Source organism: Simochromis diagramma, unplaced genomic scaffold (genome assembly GCF_900408965.1).
Source record: "Simochromis diagramma unplaced genomic scaffold, fSimDia1.1 OVJJ01000449.1, whole genome shotgun sequence".
Taxonomy (NCBI): Eukaryota; Metazoa; Chordata; class Actinopteri; order Cichliformes; family Cichlidae; genus Simochromis; species Simochromis diagramma.
The window spans coordinates 1,737,951-1,758,950 of NW_024387274.1; the positions used below are offsets into that span (position 1 = coordinate 1,737,951).

General features: G+C 39.5%; 1 protein-coding gene across 2 annotated transcripts in view; it reads right to left on the bottom strand.

Moving 5' to 3' along the window:
• thsd7aa (thrombospondin, type I, domain containing 7Aa) overlaps window positions 1–11,705 on the bottom strand; it is a 178,677-nt gene extending 166,972 nt beyond the window's left edge. The window contains exon 1 of one of the 2 annotated variants that reach the window (XR_005691678.1): window positions 11,018–11,705. Coding sequence is in view for 1 of the 2 variants with exons in the window: in XM_040002628.1 (XP_039858562.1) it covers window positions 11,018–11,171 (154 nt within the window). In the remaining variant the exon portion in view is untranslated. The remainder of the gene's footprint in view (window positions 1–11,017) is intronic. The other variant, XM_040002628.1, reaches the window with a different exon arrangement.
• Between the last annotated feature and the right edge of the window lie 9,295 nt (window positions 11,706–21,000).

Below are 21,000 nucleotides of genomic sequence, written 5' to 3' on the forward strand. Positions count from 1 at the left end.
AAACAAACACTTTCTCTGGGTTTCCATGAAAAAATATTCATTTTCCGCCTACTCTAAAATTTTCTGCAATTCTGCGATCACTTGCAATCTTGCATCTCTTTGGTTCTGTTATTTCTGGTGGGCATGAGCCAGTGTTTTCTTTCATTGCTTGCTTGACAGCTAAGAAGTACAATACAGTTAAGCACAAATGTTGTGTGTGAACTATAGTCTGTTATATTTTTAGAACGGGCCAATTAAAAACGGTTGGCGGGCTGCAGTTGGCTCATGAGCCGTAGTTTGGACAACCCTGAATTAGAGAATAAAACCTGCGATAAAATATGTGCATAGCACGTCATACAACCACCAGTTGGAGAATCCAGGAGTTTACCTGGAAACCAGGAGGTGCGATACATGATCACATGAAGATTTAAAAGCAAACGGATAAAGAAACACGGAAATGCTGGAGAGAGTGTGGGCTCCATAACGCTGGCCACACACGTGTTCTGGAAATAACAAAGACTAAATGTGTTCTGGGGAACAATTAGTGAACTGATGCATCAGATATTTGGGGATACAATTGCAATTACGATTTTCTTCTTGAACAGACAGAAAAGAGGACAAAATATACATATGAGTTTGGCTGATGAATGGATTACAGTGTACGGAGTAACTAACTGATTTTATCATGGGTGTCTTTAGAAAGACTGGATGATGAGACCACAGGGTTCATCAAATTCACAATCAGCAACATCAGAATCTAAAAATCATCTGTGTGGGTCATAAAGTCAGCAAATTTATTTAAAGGATGCTCTTATAATTCTTGTGCTTTTTTAACCATCAATTCTAAATGAAAATGTAGTAAATGCTGAAAATGTTGAGCCATATAAGACTTGTTAGGCTTCCCAGCAGCAGACGAGGCTCCTTCTGGTGACTGTGAACATACCCTAAATCAAATCAGTGGTCGTGGTCAAATCTTTCTTTAAACAAAGAATGGATGGATTCACTGCAGCAGACATACAGGACCTGCTGAAGCCAAAACTCAGTTCCTGTTTACAAACAGCATTGACAGAAAAAAACACTGAAGTACTGAAACAAACAAATACTTGTATAGAAATACTAGTTAGATATTTTTTAGCTAATGAAATTGCAATATTGGGTTGGGAAGAGGTAATGGTTTGAATTCAAATACACAAAACTGCCTGTCTCATGGAGCTTCTCTGACACAAAGCACTGAAGGCAAACTTGCACATCCTAGAGATTAGCAATGTGTTCCTGCTCGCAGCTAAACCTGTTACCTCCTGGTAAGCAATGGGAGCATGCCAGCAGATTGGCCTAAGAAGCGTAAAGAGCTTTTCATCACCTGGCATCTTCTAAAGGCCCACCTCTATTAGTATTCACCTTCAGCTGACACTCTGCTGACACAAGATCTAAAAACTTTGCTCGGTCCAAAGTTATTCAAATGATATATAAACACCATATGTAGTCTTAGACATACTGAGATTCATATGATTTGTGGATGATACCAATATCTTTTTTACAAATGACTCTCATGCTCAGTGTCTTGGGGACGTCACTGGGACCCAGGCGTACCCACTAAATGAGTTCCTAAGATACAAACACAAGCGGAGACCACCAAGTGACCTCTTGTTATTTTATTTTTTTAGAAACACTAAAAGCCAGAGACACACACTCTCTTGTTCCATTGGCAGATTTTTTTTTCACTCATTCCAACCAAAACTATCTTGTATTAAATGAAAAAATCTGCCAATGGAACAAGTGGAAATGATCAGTCTAAAAACAAGTTCCTATATCTTACTGAAATGTTACTCTGTAGCTGATTGTGTCTTATTTTAAGAGTGATGAGATTATTTTAACAAATAACACAAATATACTTGGTTCAAGATTGCACAGTTTTGAGTTTTTGCAGTGTTCAGCTGCCACTAACCAGGTAGAGGCTTTCTCAGGAAGCTGGGACGCCACACTTGGTGACTTTAGGGAGGAAGCATAGCCCGACAAACAAGCATGTGGTAAATCATCTAATGGATTATCCCAACTTGGTAACACACTATTTTTTTTTTCTGAGCTGTGATAACATACACAGCTGCATGGCATCATTCCTTCCTCCTGAGCTTCATAAACTGCGTTGGGTATGTATTACAGATTACTTGCTACTTTTGCATCACTTAATAAATGACCTGAAACACAGTCAAACAACAACTAGTGAACACAAAGCCGACAACACAAAGCAAGGCTGAAAGCAAGCCCAGAAACGTTTACATATACAATAGAAACACATGTAGACACAATTCTGCAAAGAAGAGTTGATAAAATTGCTACACAGTGATGTGAAAGACTCACTGCCAGGTATTGGAGACAGTTGACTGTAGTTGTGCTGAAACAAATCAGTTATTAAGTGTAGAAGGCAATTATAATTTTTAAATAGGGCCAGGCAGGTTTGGGTAGGTGTTTCTCTGTGACAAATGTGCAAAAACCTAATAAATCACTTTTTCACCGCACTGTACGAATGGAGGATGCAACGCTACAAGCCTGACTGCTTTTCACTGAGTTTGCTACATGTTCAAGACCAAACTGTGGCTGCTGGGGTCTTTATACACTCCGTTTGAACAACACTCTGGGTTCGCGGGCAGCTTTGTGTTAGCATATTCTCTGTAGAGATGCTTGTTTGTGTCCTGGTGGCAGTTGCCTGGTTTATTGTTCATATCTCCTCTCATGAAAAGCCGTGGACTACGCCACCATTTTTCTCCTTTAGCACATGAATGAAATCAGCTGATTGTAGCACACTTGAGAAAGCATGTTTATGTGTTTTGTTCCTTTTCAATTCACCCAGCGTGCAGATAACAGAACAACCTTTGTTATACAAGTAACAACAAAACTGTAACTGTATTGTAATTATAGTACTACATTATAGTACTACAAATTTTCTGGGAAGAAACTGATCATATTGGGAGCGATGGCATTCATGTTACTGTTAACTCAAGTGTGTCTTGAGTTATTAAACCATTTTTGATCAGTGTAACGTACAGCAGCCTAAGCCTGTTGCACCAGAACTAAGGAAGGCTTCACCTAACACACCCCTGATTATAAGCTTAGTCAGAGACCAAGGAGGACAGAACGGCTCTATTCTATTAAACAATAAAACTTATGAAGAATGTAAGAACTGATGTGAAAGCCTTCCTCTTTACTTTTACATTGTCACTGAAAAATACAGAATATTTATCTGACTCTGAGTTCACTTCAGATTAAGTTGATATATTGGGTGATTTTTAAGGATGTTCTCACATCTGCAGTTTTTAGTCTGTTTAAATTGAACTCTGGTTCATTTTCCTCCTTGTTGCAGGTACGAACAGGGTAAACGCACTGGGGTGTGACCCCGAGACCCTTTGGAGGACATGGTCGAGGTACGGTTCAAAATGAACTCCAGACTGGTTTGTTTATGGTGTGAACATGATCCGACTGTGATCCCACCAACTACCAGGTGTGCGTTACAAGTTTGAGCTACAAATTTCCTTCCACAACATTTTTTCAAACTACTTTGTATTCTCAATGCAGCAAGGTACTATAGATGTGCAAAGGTCTGTACAGGCTGGCAACTGGCTGTGAAATGAACATAAATGACCTTCGTCCTGTATTTACTTTAGTTGCTCTCACCCCAGATACATCTGGGCAATGAGCAGACTGAGTGTTTTTGCATTTGTTGAAATGTAAATGTAAAGCCATCTCAGTATTTCAGTCTTGGTCTTGTCCTGACATAAAACAAAAACTTGACAATTAATAATATTTCCTGGAAATCGTCCAGTTCAGATTACAGTCATGGAATACACAGCCTTGGGAAAAACTATTGCAGTAAATCTATAAATGCAAAAGTCTTTTAAAAAGTGCTGTAACTAAGCTTGGATGATTCCACTACGTTTTTCTTCAGTCATCTACTCGCACAGAGTGCATTATCATAACTTGAGCTGTATGACTATGGCTACTGTAGCTCCTCTGAAAAAGAAAGCAACAAATCAAAGAGTGACTTTCTGGTATTACTCACAAACACATGTCTTAAAGCAGATAACACATTTGCTGGAGAGGAAATGTTTCCATATTTAGAAACCCTTTGTCTTTCCTGGAAGAAAAAGGTCTTTAAAGCTGGAACATTTTCCTATTTGTTAAAGAAAGAGGAAAGCAGGAATGCCCTCAGGTTTCTTTTCAGCACTGCACAAAGGCATAAACTACAAAGTTGTGTTGTGTGGTCCTGTTCCTGATTTCCTATTTTCTTGTATGTTTGTCACACTTAAATGATTCACATCAACAAACAAATGTTAATATTAAACAACGATAACATGAGAAAACACAACATGCAGTTTCTAAATGAAAGTGTTTATTATTAAGGGAAAAACCCAACACTGGAGCCACTCTTCTTTGCAGAATTGCTATAATTTAGACACACTGGAGGGTTTTTGAGCATGAACCACCTTTTCAAGGTGATGCTACAGCATCCCAGATTCAGACTAGGCCACTCCAATCTTCATTCTGTTTTTCTTAAGCCATTCAGAGGTAGACTGCTGTGTTTTGGATCATCATCCAGCTTCATAACCCAAGTGTGCTTCAGCTTGCGGTCACGTAGTGATGGACCGACATCCTTCAGAACTCATGGTTCCATTTACCACAGCAAGTCCTATAAGGTCCTGTGACAGCAAAATAGCCCCAGGCCGTCACACCACCGTTATGTACTGTTGGTATGATGTTCGTTTTCTGAAATGCTGTGTTCGTTTTATGACAGAAGTAACAGGACTCACAGTTTGCAAAAAGTTCAGCTTTGGTCTACAGAATATTTTCCCAAAAGTCTTGATCAAGATGTTTTTGGAAATCTGAGACAAGCCTTTGTGTTCTTTTTGGTCTGCAGTGGTTTCCTCCTTCTTTAATGGTTATTTTGTGACCTCCTGAGTCTTCGATGTGCTCGTGGAGCTCTGGTGAAGCTTCCTAGGAGTAACCAACCTACCAAAATTACTCCAAGTTTTCTCCATCTGTGTATAATGGCTCTCACTGTGGTTCACTGGAGTCCCAAAGCCTTAGAATGGCTTTGTAACCCTTTCCAATGACTTTGTTTTCAGGTGTTTCTTCAGGTCGTGGCATGAGGTGTTGCTTTTTGAGATCTGCTCCCCTTTGTCAGACAGGTGCTATTTAAGTGATTTCCTGACTTCCTGACAGGCCTTCCAGTAATCAGGCCTGAGTGTGATTAGTAAAACTGAAGTCAGTTCTTCGAAAACTGTGGTTAATCACAGTTAATTCATGATTTAACAGCAGGAGCAATGACTTTTCCACACGACCAGGTAGGTTTGCATTGCATTTCTCCCCTAATGGATTTAAAAACTCTATCTTTGTCTAACATTAAAAAAATGTGATGATCTGAAACATGTGTGACAAATATGCAAAACACTAGGAAACCAGGAAGAGGGCAAACTGTTTTTCAAACTACTGTAAATTATGTCCAATAATTGGATGCATAAGGTAGGAGAAAGAGGACGAAGTGCTCCTGGATTGTTCTGTGAGAAACTGTCTGCTTCACGATGTGACGGTGAAGATCAGACAGATGGAGATCAACATCTGAAGGAACAGGACAGCTACACAACCAGTCTGTACTGGGACACAGTGTTGGTGGAGGAGTATATATACCTGAGCATCCACACTGAAATCAGACTGAGCTGGAAGACCAATACAGAGACTGTACATAACAAAGGGATAAATAGGCTATATTTCCTCAGGAAACTGAAATCTTTTTGATCTTTTTAAACAATAATATTAATGATGCCAGTACTGGTACCCTGACATTCAAAATATTTTTAGTACGTCTTCCTTAATTATGATTAATTATGTCATCTTTTAACTGCTTCATGAAACTGGCCAGTCTAAATAGCTGAATGAAGCACTTGATTTCAGCTTCAGCTTCAACTCCTGCCTCATTTTTAATGTTTATACTCTCAAGACCCCTCTCAGCTTGTAGGTTAAAGGTCACCTTGAGAGAGGGTGAGGGCTGAGGTTGGGGGATTGATTTTGTGGGGGTGAAGAAGAACAATAAGCAAGCCATGTGACTCGAGATGAAGCCTCTTCTCTCTTTTGTGTGCCACATAGAGATGAGCATCTGCAGCAGAGAGCTTGAACAGAGCTGCATGCGAACGATGCCACAACACAGTGTTATTCTCTGTGTGTGATCTATACATCCTTTACAGCATTAAATAACCTTCATTTATTGCTTCTTTCTGAAGCTTCCTGAGTCTGGACAAGATGACCTGTCCCATCAAATTCCATCATTCATTGCTCTGATTTGTGCAGCTCTACAGGAACCTTTGTTGTTCCACAGTGGACCAAGCAGCACACAACTGCATCACTTACACTGGCAGTTGTGTTTATGCCTCAAAGGTTGCTTTAAACAGATGAGTAAGTGCAGCGCAGACATATAAAGCACCAGTAACTGGTTTTCAGGACTGCCAGGAGCTGCTGCAGTGTCTGAAAATTTATCAAAATGATTAAACATAGATGCTTTGTACCGACCACTATGTTTGTTTTTGTATTTGTAAGAATTAACTATGTGAAAGGCCGTACTTAAATGTGTTGTTTTAGGTTTCTTATTGTTTTCCAAAGGTAACAGAAAGGTTTAGCGATATGATTATATAATTTCCCCCCAAAATAGAAAATAAACTGTGAATCTCTGAAATTTGTTTAGAAGTTATTTGTGCCATGTAACAACTTCAAAACAGTGTCAGATGTTTTTCTTGTTCAAAATTACAAAAGATGACACTTGGTGGTCATGAATGAAAGTCTTTAGCTGTGTGACTGACTGGAGAGGAAACAGGGAGATAACATTTAAAGAGGAAGACCAGCTGATCCCAAACCTTCTGTCTGTGGCTTCTATACTCCAGACACGCCCAGACACAAATCTAGTCATCTGCCAAAAGACACCACACTGTGCCAAATTACACATTGTCACCAAATTCCATACATATGGGTGTAATGTGGAGGCTGATGACTCATCTGTTGGTTTCATGGTCCATTTTTGGTCTGGTTTAAAATGGCCTGCAGGGAATAATTTAACAGATTCTTTATTAATATTTCCATGTTCACTTCTGAACATATTGCTGCAGTCGCCAGAGAACCCATGTCTTTCACATTAGTACTGTCGCAAATTTCAGCCACCCATCAGCACCATGGACAAAAATAGTGGGCTGCATCTCTTCATTTTTCAGTTCAGACTTAAGGCAGGCTGCATGGTTAGGTGAAGTCTGTCAAAAACAAGCTCTTCTAATAAATGTTAGCTTGTAAAAAAAAAAAACTCATGCATTAGACGTGTATGTTACTTAATTACTCCCAGGAGAAAGCAATATAAAATAATATAAAATAGTACCCATCCATTGTAAAATAATATCCATGCTGTAGACTGTAACCTCCTCCTCTGGCACACATTGAAATCAGCTGATTGTAGCAGAAGAGGGATCGATTCCTTTCCCTATAACCAAGGTTATTATCGTTAACGAAAACTAGAAGTGAAAAAACATTTTCGTTAACGGAAATAAAAATAACAACAAGACTTTGCAAAAAAAGGAAAACTAACTAAAACTGTAATGAGCGTTCACAAAACTAACTCAAATTAACTGAATTTATAGCGAAAATGTGTTTAGTTTTCAATAGTGTCAGGGTGAAAGTGAAGTGTAGTTTCCAGGTTTTTTCTTGCTGTGTCTCATTGTGCCAGCAGGGGGCAGTACGTTAGTCGAGTCGTCTGTGTCGCTGCTCCGTCCCACGCAGAATCACGTCAGCAAAAGTCGGGAGAAATCGCCAGAGTCCAATTTCATATTACTCTGAATATGATTGCGTTTTAGATAAAGCAACTGTCTTGTAGTGGAAAGAGACAAATTATGCGAACATTTCTAAAGGGAACCTTTGAAAAGCTCACACAAGAAGGCTAACCTAGCTTAGCTTGAGCGGGTAAGGGAGAACGCCCAAGCCTCATCCCCAGAAACAGAAGCTAACCCCGGGCAGCGTGAAGCATCCCGAGACAACTCCACAAAAACCATTAATGCAGTGCTTCCAACAGCGAGCCGATGGCTGCTGGTTGGTCCGTTCGCAGGAACATCACAAGCGAGAGGAAGCGTTGGTGAATATGTTTATTGAGACTGGGATATCTACACAACTGTGTGAGTCAATTGCCTTCAAAAAGTTTAGCAATTCACCCGGAGCTGCAAGAGTTAATAGTCTCATTGGGGCCAAGATATATATTTTTTCAAGTTGCCTGCTATCAATAGTTGTTCATCTGCCCTCATTTATTTATTTATTCCCATAGGTGGGGATGTGAGTTGTCTGTCTCTGCGTGTTAGCCCTGCGACAGGCTGGCGACCTGTCCAGGGTGCAGGGTATGGTAGCTGGAAGAGCAACATACCCAAGGATAAGCAGAAGAGCATGACTGATATGATGAAACTGGGATGTTGTTACACTTCATTGTTGCAAACACGACGAAAACTATAACTGAAACTAAGGGTTTAAAAAAAATAAAAACTAAACTAAACTAGCAAACAAAAGGTAAAAACTAATAAAAACTGATACAAAATTGAAAATCTGAAGTCAAAACTAAATAAAAACAAAAACTAATGAAAACTGCAAAACTATTAAAACCCTGCCTATAAGTGACCAGGACATTTGTTCATACAGAATTTGACACTCAAAATAACTCTTTTCCTGAGATCTCAGCAGGCGGCTTTATTTATTGTGGGAAAGGATCAGGACTGCCAAGAGTTTTGATACTTCCTAATCTGACAACATGGAATAAATGTAAAAATAATAAAATGATGAAGTGAGAATTTATTAATATCATACAAGAACCCGATTAGGCAGTAACACCCCAGCATGCACAAAAACACTGACTGTTTTTTTCTACACTGCTGCCATTGTTCTGTCAGGGTGACAAGAGCTGCACCCAAGTGCCAAGCACAGACACACTTAGGCCAAGAAGAGAGACGCCACACAAACATGTCTATACCGTATCTAGGTTAACTTTGTCTGGCCAATCTGCTCTGGTTTCTCTGCCCTTAATCTCATCCGCTGCTTTAACACAGTGGGAGGTACAGCACATAATACAAAAGGATTTCCATTCCTTTGCACATGGTGTGAACAATGAAGCTTGTAAACAACAGCTATGACAGGAATAAATAAATGATCTTTGATGAGAACGTATAGTGAGTGTGACCTATTTGTGTGTTATCTTGTTGTGTTTTTATACTGGAGTAAACCGCTGCCAGAAGATTGAAGGGGAAAGGAAACAAAGTCTCAGTTTGAAGGAAATAATTTTTTAAAGTGCACACAATCACGTCTAGTGTTATCTTGTGAAGTCAGACCTGGTTAAAATTATTTTATATCCTATACTGTGTTAAAAAACGGATAATGTTCACAACAAAATCAGTATTCTAAATTATTATAAATAGAGGCCAGTCTGAGAGCAAAATTACCTGAGCAGGTCAGGAGCAACAAAAGAAGCTTTTCCATTAAAGAGACGACGATTTCGATGCATAAATCCAACTAATCAGAAAGTAAAATGAGGGTAATCGTTAAATGAAAGTAGTCCAAGTGTGAAATAGCATAAAACCAGCTCTAAAAGAAAAACCATTAAGCAATACCGGTGTCTCACTTCTACTAAGGAGGAAACTCACCAAACAAAAGAAAAAGTAAACCAAACAGGTGAAAGCACATGTACCATCAACCTGCTACCATCGTTTTCCACATAAAAATGAAAAGAAACTTTACAGCAATAGATGTTACACAGATGCTGGTATAAAGAAAAAAGGAATAATTTGTTGTGAATGTTTTTCCTGGTGTCCCGAATACACACCTGGGAATCTTAACCAATTAGGGGACGCAAACATTGCAGAACATTTTTTAAAAGATTTTTTCGGAAATATTTTTATTTCAACCCCACGGATGATTACTACGCTGCACATGCTATTCTTCATAAACAAATGATTGCAGATCATATTTTAGACTTCATCAAAAGCCATAGTTGATCTCATGCAGGCTGAGCTTTACTGCCGGGTTATGTTCATTGATCAGTCCCTGGTGGTACAGCGGTTGCAGAATCCCAGTGAAACCAGGACATTGATCCAGAGAAAGAGAGATTAGACAGTAGAGAAAGAGAACATTCATCTCCAGCTGCCCCTAAAGGGCACCTTTGTCTCAATGGGTCAACACAGTTCCACCCCCAATTTCTGCTTTCATCACTCCTCTATCCTCCTCCCCTCTTTCTCCCTTGTGTCCTTCTGGCCATGTGCTGCTCTCACAGAGTGAATGAACCTTGGATGGTGAGAGGCACCACCCTAAACAGCAGCAGTGAGGATCCTTGTATTGTGCTTAGACTGTAAAGCTGCTGTACTCACAAGTCATCAGCAGATACCAAAAACACCTGCATCAATAGTCAATTACTATTTGTGTTTGTGTCGCTTCCTTCGCAGCTAGCTTCCATTTTCCCCCACTCAGAAACATAGTAACATATGCAGCTTTGCTACACACACAATTTCTTATCAATTGCACACATCTCAAAATGTGATAAATGAGTCCAATAGCAGCATAAGGCAATCAAAGTGTTCCAGCTGTCTCTGTCTGGGGGAGTGCTCTGCCAAAAAGACTGGAGCACAATGCACATCTCCACCCCCCAAACGGGGGCAAAACCCCCATTCACTTCAGGGACTGCAGCAAATATGTTATCAAACTCTAGTGTAGCAAGATGGCTCCAGTGCATTAACCACAAAAAGACCATGAGAAAATAAACTTTTGGTTTTAAAAAAATATTAATTTATGAGATATATTGATCCAATCATAAAAAGTGAAAGAAACAAAAAAGAGCATGTTCACCCTTTTCATTTCCCCTTATGTACTGTGTTATGTACACAAACATTTGCATATGAATATTTCAGCGAGAGTGTACGGTTAGAACATCCATCCAGTCACTCAGTGTCTCAGGGACCAGGACTGAACGAGCAGAGAGGATGGACTGTACCTGTTCGCCAGATGTACATGGGTCGAGTTTCCACTGCAGTTTGTGCATCCAGTTCCCACATGGATAAAAACAGCAGCGCTAACGTCCAGAGAGAGAGGAGTGGGGCTCCTTTCAAGACCTCTTGGATCCTGATACCTCTGCCGGCCGTCCCCATGGCCACCGCACGGCAAATACTGCTGTTCCCAATGCAATCGAGAGGAAAATGTGAGCCTGGCCACAAGGTAGAGAGCGGCACTCAAGTGAATTTTCTGCTTTGTCCACGCCACCGCATCCAAGAAGTAATCCTGAGCAAGCGAGGGTGAGGTTTCCTCACGCTCTCCTCTCCCTCTGTGTTTCTCTTATTCCCCTGGCTACTTAATGAGTGCGAATGAGCTCTTGCAGTAATAAAACAGGGAACAATAGATCCCTAAGCCCAGCCTGCTCCTGCTGCTGTATGCCGGGTAATGTAGCGCCTCCCTTTCTCTCAGCTCTTTCTCTGCCTGTCTCATTCTCTCTTACACACACAAGCAGTTTATGCACACATTTACACACACATCCTGTCCACCCGCCCTGCTCACTCATCTCTCATGCTGTTTTACAAAGACCTGAGAGAAGTTCTAGGTAGCTGAATCAAGAATGTGGAGATGTGTTTGTTGGTGAAATAAACAAGTAAGCAGCAGCAGTTTTCCTATTAAAACATTATTCTATTTTAACTTTTTATTACAATAAAAATGACCATGGATGGATGGATGTGTCAAAAGAAGGGTATGTAAATGGTAAATGGTAAATGGCCTGTATTTGTATAGCGCTGTTACTAGTCCCGCCTAGGGACCCCAAAGCGCTTTACACACCCAGTCATCCACCCATTCACACACTGGTGGAGGCAGCTACAGTTGTAGCCACAGCTGCCCTGGGGCAGACTGACAGGTATGTAGATAATATTGTTATATACACCAGTCAGCCAAAATATTCAAACCACCTGTTCAGTTTTGGTCAAATTCCCCACTAACTGGCAAACCAGCTCATAACTCTTGAAGCATTGCAGATTTCCAGGTGGGCTTGTCCTGGCACATCTAGTGGATTGGGATCTGGGAAAATCTGAATGGCAAGTTAGTGTCTTGAGCAATTCCAGTGCTGTGGTGCAGGATAGGGATATATAAGCTCCAGGATGGCTGATCATCAGAGTACTTTTTATGACTTCTATTCAGCTTTGATAACTGACATGCAGCTTCTGCAGTGATATGGATTTTGTTTGCACAGTTGCCTTGCTCTGTTTGGAGGATCAACGTTTCCATGGTGTTGGACGTTCTTCACCAGAAACCAAAAGTATCAAGACTGAGGTCATTTCAGACTGAAACTCAAGGTGTAATATCGACTGATGGTTAGTATTTAATCTGCTTCTTTTGTTGAGTTGATACTAAAAACTAAAAAGAATGAGGAACAATCTGTAATTTCATCCCTGATTTTCTACTTTTTGATTAAATATAGCAAATATTAATAATGAACATCTTGCACCAGCTTATTTTACAGGTAAATAGGTGTTGAAAGAAAGGTTAAGGACACATACGCACATTTTAAAAAACTAAAGTAAAGGAAAAAAGGGCCCACCCTGCTGTAGGCCCATCACCAACAGAACTTTAGAGATTGGGGACAGTGTTTGCAGGAGCCAAGCACACACCAAGGAGGACCGATCATATTTGCTTAATCCAGCATGAAAAATAAATGGCATGTTAAAAGGATTCCACGTGCTTCTTTTGTAACATATATGTATAAGTATATGAATTTAAAATTTCACAGCAATCATTATATATGCAATCTGGACTATAATGTGTTTTTATGCAAATTAGAGATGGCTGAGCAGGAAACGTTCTAAGAAATGTCTGATTTAGCTGAAAAGACTCTGCTGTGAGCTGTTGTACGCACAACGACACAACTACAAAGAATGTTTCAGCATTGTTTGTTTCCAGGACTGAAGAAGTAATTTGTACAGATGATTGATTAGCTGCCTTCTATGATCATTTAAGTTAAGAAGCTCAGCAAACTGTTTCTAGTTTTCACAATACCTGCTTAATAACAGTTTACAAGCTCATACTGATGAAAAACAGCACTTTGTTTTTCTGTTGTAAAAATCTGATCTGAGCCTGAAGTTTACTGAATTTGCATAAATAAGGGAGGTGAAGGACAGTTCCTTGAACAATTAGCATTTTCCTTTTGGGAATTCCCAAAACAACATTAACAATGTTAATTTGGGACTTAACATTCCCATTTTTGCCTGTTTCATTAGCATTCCCACATGTCTGATCCAACAGTTATATACAAAGATGCTACAGGAAGATTATTCAGAAATATTGAGTGCCCTCACTGGACCTGTGGTGCTGACAGGTTTCTCCTACCAAGGAGAAAGCAGATGCTATGAAGCACACTACAGTATAAATTTCCTTTAATTTAGATTTACCGTAGTATAGATCGATTTTTTGTCTTAGAAGTGGATCAACACTTTGTTCCACCAACTCAACAAACCTCCTCCAGGCTGAACCATAAGTGGGATTTGGTCTTCAAGCCTAATGTCATAAAAGAGGCTAAGTGGCTTACTTCAACACCATAGTTGCATCATTTGATGTAGCAGAAAGTCCAGCAGTCCCGGCTGTCTGTGTCCACACCAGAGACACAGAAAAAAGGGGGAAGGGAAGGGGACTCCAACCTAAGCTAAAGGCTATCCCCTACAAATTGGCATTCCCGGTTCTTTTGCTTGCCAACACACAGTCACATAATAACAAAACAGATGAGCTTCAATTGCACATTATTTAGTGCAGTTTGAAGCACTGTGTCATCAGAACAGCCCATATTCTGCCGACTTCAGAGCAGATAGTACTAATCAGTTTGGTAACTGCAGCTAGGTTAGCTATGAACAAGCTACGTCACTTAGGTACCTAGTATATATCAGCTGATCATGACAGCATTGTTATAACAACAAGAGAGTTTAATCATGCAAACCTGTTTCATGCAAAAAGTTTTCTGACAAAAGAAAAGAACATTTTTGATCAGAAACGAGTAAACTAAGGGATTACTATTGCAAAAAAGGTAATTAGATTACTGTTACTTTCCCGTAAGTACGCTGCGTTACTGCGTTACTAAACCGTGATTTCGTTTGCGAGAGTGTCTCATGACAGTGACATAAGCTAGTGCGACGTTCGTGGTATCAGCTGTGTGCAGATCAACAATGGATCATATATGGAGTGCAGGAGAGAGTATGAGCGTGCAGCGTTTAAAGCGTGGAAGTACTGACCTGACTTTGAGTTTGATTCCATAAAAAGTGACAAAAACATTAGTGTCCACTGTTCACTGCGTGGGAAGAAAACTTCTTTTTACATTGGAAATGTGAAGTTCACAGAGAAACTCCCGGATTCTTCCACTGACATGACGGCTACGACACACCTGCACCAGGGCAAACCTCCACCTGCCCCACTCCTGCTTTACAGGTGAAAATAGAGCAACAGGACCGCTGAGTCTTTAATTTGATTTATTTTCTGCTGTGTTTTACTTGCATCTATTTGAAAGAGTGAGTGTAAACACAAAAAGCTATCTTATTTTATGTGCTGGAATGTGCAGAAAATAGGTTTAAATGTTAAACTAATTTCTTCCAGTCAGAGAATGTTGCATATAATTAAATTTTTTGCTTTATCACCTATTCAGGTTGTAAATTATGTTTTTAAAAGGTAACTAAGTAACTAACTACTTTTGAAAATAAGTAATCAGTAACAGGATTACTTTTTGGGGGAAGTAATCGGTAATTAGTTACTGATGACTTTTTTCAAGTAACTTGACCAACACTGATTATTACACATAATGAGGCTGAGTGGAGGCAATCTTTGTTTATGGACATCTGTGGTTTGAGTTCTCTGCATGTGTGAGTTCGATGGGTTGTTACCAGCATCTGGTGAGAATGTCATGTCAATAGTGCCTGTAGGAATATATTTTATTAGAAAATTGGTGACTTGTTCACACCTATTTTACCCGCTGAATGTTGAGGCATCTGAGAATCAGGAGATTTCAGGACTTCTGCTAAACTGGTTTAGTAGAAATGTCATATTCTGAATTGTCTTTCTTCTTTTTCCCTGCTAAGGAGGTTATCTACTTGCACACAGTCGATGCTAAGTGTATAAAATATAACCTTACTAGCACAAGTAAGGTTATATTTTTTTCTCATCATGGTTCTTTCAAAACATATTTTCCTTTCCAAATTGTTCTTCTCCACAAAAGAAAACTGGACTGGTGAGAAAACACTCTGTGCAAGAAGACCCAAAGTTGGCTTCATCTGCTGGGCAGGCTGAGGTCTTTGGGGGTGTGCAGGGCATTACTGAGGACCTTTTATGACACATTAATAGCTTAAGCAAATTTTATATGTGGTTGTCTGCTGGAGAGGTGGCACCACGGAGACTGACACAAAATAAATTAATAGACTGGTGCAGAGAGCCAGCTCTGTCCTGGCCAGTCCACTAGTTTCTACAGAGGAGGTGGGTGAGAAGAGGATGTTAGACAAGCTACGGTACATCATGGACAACACCTCTGAACCAATGCATGAGACTGTGGAGGCCCTGAGCAGCTCCTTCAGCCAAGGGCGTAGATTTGGCATGGACGGCAGGGACGTGTCCCCACCAATACCCAGCGATTATTGAATTGTCCCCACCAATAATTTGATCTCTTCGAGTAAAGAAAAACAAACCCGATAGAAAGAAATAACAATCTGTCAACGTCTCAACGACTCCAGAAAGAGTTAAATTACGTTCTCTACTGGAGTCCTACGTCATGTGACAAATATGGCCAATGTGATTGGCTGAGCCTTTCAGGGAGCTCTGTTTAGTTTTAGCAGCTGCAAGCCTGCGCTGCGAGGAGGAGAGGAGGACGGCAGCAAAGAGGAAGAACCTGGATATAAGAAAGTGTTTTTCAAAGAAACCTGTCAGTCACTTAAAGCCAAGTTCACTCATGAAATGTGTCCGTCACAATAACGTTACAGGCTATGCTAGGCTTTGGCCCACATCAGTCTAAAACTGTATGTAACCACGAATAACGTGTTTTGGAAACTAACTGCACAGCAGGCAGCACTATTAGTTCTCTCAGTCTCAGAGCAGCGTTTCTAATTTTGATTGAAACTGTCAGAGAAAACGGCAGCCTCGAGCGAGCCAGGATATTAGTTTACAGAGGCTGTACCATGTCCACCAGGAGAAACTGGACAGTATAGATGTAAAACAAATATGCCAGCAGTTTATCCCAGTTAAGGAGCAGGCATGTGTTTGGCTGCTTCACATAGTGGACATTGAGCTTTTGTGTGGGCATGTAGTCCATATCTGTTGCTGTAACAGTAGTTCATGTTGAGAATAAAAAATCCCAGCTCACTGATCTGATCGGGGCTATAGTGCCTAAAATGTTGCATAATTTTGCTGAGAGATCTTTTACTCTGTGATAATCTTAGATGAGTAGTTTTATGGACAGAAACCCGCAGGTCACTCAGTGTTGCCTTAGTGCTGATGTATCAGAGATGCTGGTGTAACTGAAGTAATGTTAAGTCCTTAAAGTCATATTCTTTTATTGTCATGACTCTATTTTTATTTTTGTATGATACCTGATTTATATGGAATATGGCTGAAGTAAACTAAAGTCTAAAATACTTTTAGACATTAGTCATTTGTTTAATAGTAATTTAACGTTATATAATTCACATATAAAACTATGAATTGTAATTTTAAATGGTTTAAAAGCATGTAGAATAGCATATGTAGGCAAGTATATTTCTCCCTTTTTTTATCAAGAAGCAAAAACAAAAAGGAAAAGGGTTCAGTGGTTTAATCATCCGTCCCCACCAACGCCAAAACCAAATCTACACCCTTGCCTTCAGCAGTAGATTGTTACAGCTACAGTGTAAGATGAAGCATTATCATAGACATGTGTCTTCATCCCAGCAGCAGTCAAGCTGTACAATGCACACATACCTGCTAAAATATGCATGGATATATTACCACTCCTAATGCACTTTTATGTAAATATGTTTTCTCAGGAAACCTTGGCAGGCACTCATGTGGATGTTACTTTGAAACATCCCACTTCCCTTTACATTCTTGGAAACCAGGTGTGTATACACCTCTCCGCATGTAATTATTTGTTATTATTAATTTCTGGCTCTCTTCAGAGCGTGTCTTTTGTCCTGTCCTTATCCACTCACCCCTAAGAGGTCACGGCAGATGGCCCCGCCCCTCCCTCAGCCTGGTTCTGCAGGAGGTTTCTTTCTGTTAAAAGGGAGTTTTTCCTTCCCACTGTTGCCAAACTGCTTGTTCATAGGGGGTCATATGATTGTTAAGGTTTTCTCTGTTGTTTTGTATTACTGTAGGGTCTTTAGCTTACAATATGAAGCTGGCTTGAGGCAGCTGTTGTTTTTATTTGGCGCTATATCAATAAATGAAAATGAAATAAGGCCAATTTAAGTATACTGCAAAAAGTACGGTGGCCCTGAGAGGTTTGTCTATTACACGCTTTGCTGTGATATCAGGTTTCACACAACGCTCTGATGGCCTGTGACCATCAGGCACCAAAAGGCATATCACAACTACTGCAACTAATGCACAACACCTAAATTTCATTGTTTCAAAGGCTTAGCCTGTGATCTATGTGCAATTACTGAACGTATCACAGTATGCCATGTAATAGCCCCCTGCCCCACAGAAGCAAATGTTATTACAGTCTCCATTAGCAAAGCATCATCATAACTCAGCTGCTGCTGTAACATGAGGCTCAAATGACAGCAGAGTAGTTTCTACTTACGCTAACATCTTAACACACTCTCTCTTTTCTTCCTCCCTTTATCTTAGCAGGATAGTTCTTCTTGCTGTTCTTGCTAAGAATCCTGGCAAGAATAAAAGACACAAACAAAATCTTAAGTTTCTTGTGGTGCTGAAAAAACAATATAAACACCTAATGAATAACTGCGCCACATAAGGAACAAGCATTTACCAAAGTATACAAAATCAATGACACCAACAGATATGGCCAAAGTTCAGAGAAGCAATGACAGAAGACAAACAATGATTTATTGCAGCATTAATCTAAGTTTACTGTTATATTTTTTATGTTCAATTTACATTTTGATCAACATTTTATCATTTTTGATGGAAACACATTCCAAAATTATATTTCACATAAGAAAATTAAAGAGAAAAGAACAAAACAAATGGAGAATACCAACAGCGATTGGTAAACAAACTAAATAATGCACTTGGTGTTGATGCTTTCACGCACTAACCCATCTAAAGCGTGCAGTACTAAATGCTTCTTATTGTGCTTTCTATTCTAATCAATGTACTTTATACAACATGCCTCATTCACACAAGCACTTTTTTCTATGCTTTGTCTTACTTCACACTTTGGTGAATGAATAAAGTCTTGATTAAATTATAACAATAAAATGCAACAGTGCTGTAAATAAGGCAAGACTTTAAAGCATTTAAATTGTAGTCAATTATTTAAAATTTTAAAATATTTTTTGAGTTCATTTAATAAAAACAATATTGTACTGACAGCTATACTTGATCAACGTGTAATTTTGTTTTCCAAAGAAATGGTTATTCTCATAAATCTGTTAATCCATTAAAATTACATGAGAGTGTGTTCTGGTTTGTGGAAACCTCCATGTTGAACACAGTGACGGTTTCAGCTAAAGAGCTCTCAGTGTTTGTGTCTGCACCTTCAAACTCAAGATATGAAGAACTGTACCTGTGTTTGATCACCTAAGAAGTGGTCCCCTTCACCGAAAAGGGAAAACAGAGGAAAGAGACAATGTGGCATCTGGATAATATGTCCTCCTCCTCACCTCACCTCAAGCTAACATACAAGAACAGAGTTAAACTTGCTTATTTATTCCAGATATTGTTATAATCACATATTATTAGCAGATTAGATATACCACCCTCCCGTCTCTGGACAGCTGTCAACAATTTTAGGCTTCGGTGTCCTAAAAATGACACTTTCGCTCTGATAAACAATTTTACTACATTCTCACATTGTACAGCTGACTGGAACAATGTTATATCCAAGAAAGTTTGAAAAGCTCCCCTCAATATTGCTGTCATTGGACAGAAGTGAGCTTCACTGACTCATATCAGACTCCTTTCACAAACTTTTCAAGTATCCTCCAGAGTCAGTAAACATGTACACGTTTGATAGCTGCAGTAAACAGTGGACTGACAGACACACACAAACTCTAACTGTCTTGTCTTCTTGTATGTCTTTGATAATGTTTTCTTATCCCTCATTAGCAGCCCCATGAAAGCTACTACACATGCATAACAGCTCTCCACATGCAAGTCATACTTTCTTCTTAAACCATAGGTTATATCCTGTATATAACACATGAAACATAATTGCTTTCTTGTTATGATGCCTCCAACAAGCTTGGAATGTACATGTATTTGTTCACAGGCAAAAAAAAACAACAATTCTGACAGTCATAGCTAAATTAAAAGTAAAACTCTCCTCCTACAGGAAATCATCTCTTAGAGGTAATAACTTTACCCAAACCTTCTCAGCTTGTTATAATAATAGACTAATTCAGGCAACTATTTTAAATAATATTTTTACAGTTGTCAGTCTATATGCTCCTAATAATAATGACCCAGCTTTGTGTCATACATTTTCTCTCAAATATCTGATCTTATTGGAAACTTCAACAGCTTTTGACACTGTATTGAACACCTTAATAGATCGCTCCAGTAATTCAGCAAATATTAGGCATTCACAATCTGCCAAAATAATAACAGGAATATATTTGGAGGATGTTGGTCTCAGTCTGAGTATACTCTTTTCTTTCCAATACAATGATTTTCTTGAAAAGATTTTGTTTTTTCTTACAGGTAATTCTGTTTTTGAAAACAGTTTTAGAATACATCCTAAGTGAGCACACCCCCCTCACTGCTGACTCATTTTTAATCATCTTCCACAATTTAATATCTCCCTGTTAATGGATTTATCAGGAAAGAGTGAACAAACTTCATGCAAACAAATGATTCTCCTGATACATTTCTGGCTTTACTTTGGGAAACAGTGGGAAGTAAAACAGTCATGTGGTCAAAAGTGAATCCATTCATTAAAAAAATGTAAATTTATAAATAAAGGTAAAAATGTCCCTTTTAAAGTATTGTAATGCAAAAGAGCCTGAAACAACTAAGAGTTATTAACTTTGTTCAGAAGGATGTAATAATACCGCCTGCACAAACTAGCTAATTTCAATCCACAATGTACTTGATGGGGCTGAAACATAATCCATGTGTTTGATTAGTCATGCCTGCAGCTGCTGGAAGGGGGCGCTGCAGCCACGATGCCTCCTTTGGAATGAAGCTGAAGGAGAAGCATAGCGTCCCAGCGCCTTCACTGATTTATCCCCTTTACAGGTACAGAATGATATCGACCCAGAACAACAGCATCTGATTTTGATATGGAAAACAAATTACATTCAAAGATGCAAAATGTGGGGTGACTTTAGCTCAGGAAGTAGCGTTTGTTATTAGTTGCTTTGGAAGGGTGGTGGTTGGGTCCCTAGCTGCTCCAGTCTGCACACTTTATATCCTTGGGCAAGATACTAACCCCCAGTTGTTCTCTGTTGGGTTTGTTAAGAGGAGAGATTCCCCGAACATAACCGTGAGCCACTGCTAATTTTACTGTTAATGTTTTCATGGTGGTTGAACCAGGGGGTTAAAGTGGGATATGGTAGGTGGGGGGGACCCTCACAGGTGTAGTGGTGCAGCATGGGGGGAAGGATCACTCATGCATGAGTCTCATCATTTGTTTAGTGAGCTCCAACAGATTTTTGTTGTTCACTGCTCTTTGCGTATTTAGCCAGCTGAATTATGGTTATGAGAACAATCAGGCTGTAAGCATTTTTATTCTTTTTGCTCTGTACTGTTTCCAGCACATTTCCAGTATGTGGTGAGTGGGGGTGGGTTACAAGGCTGTGGGGGGAG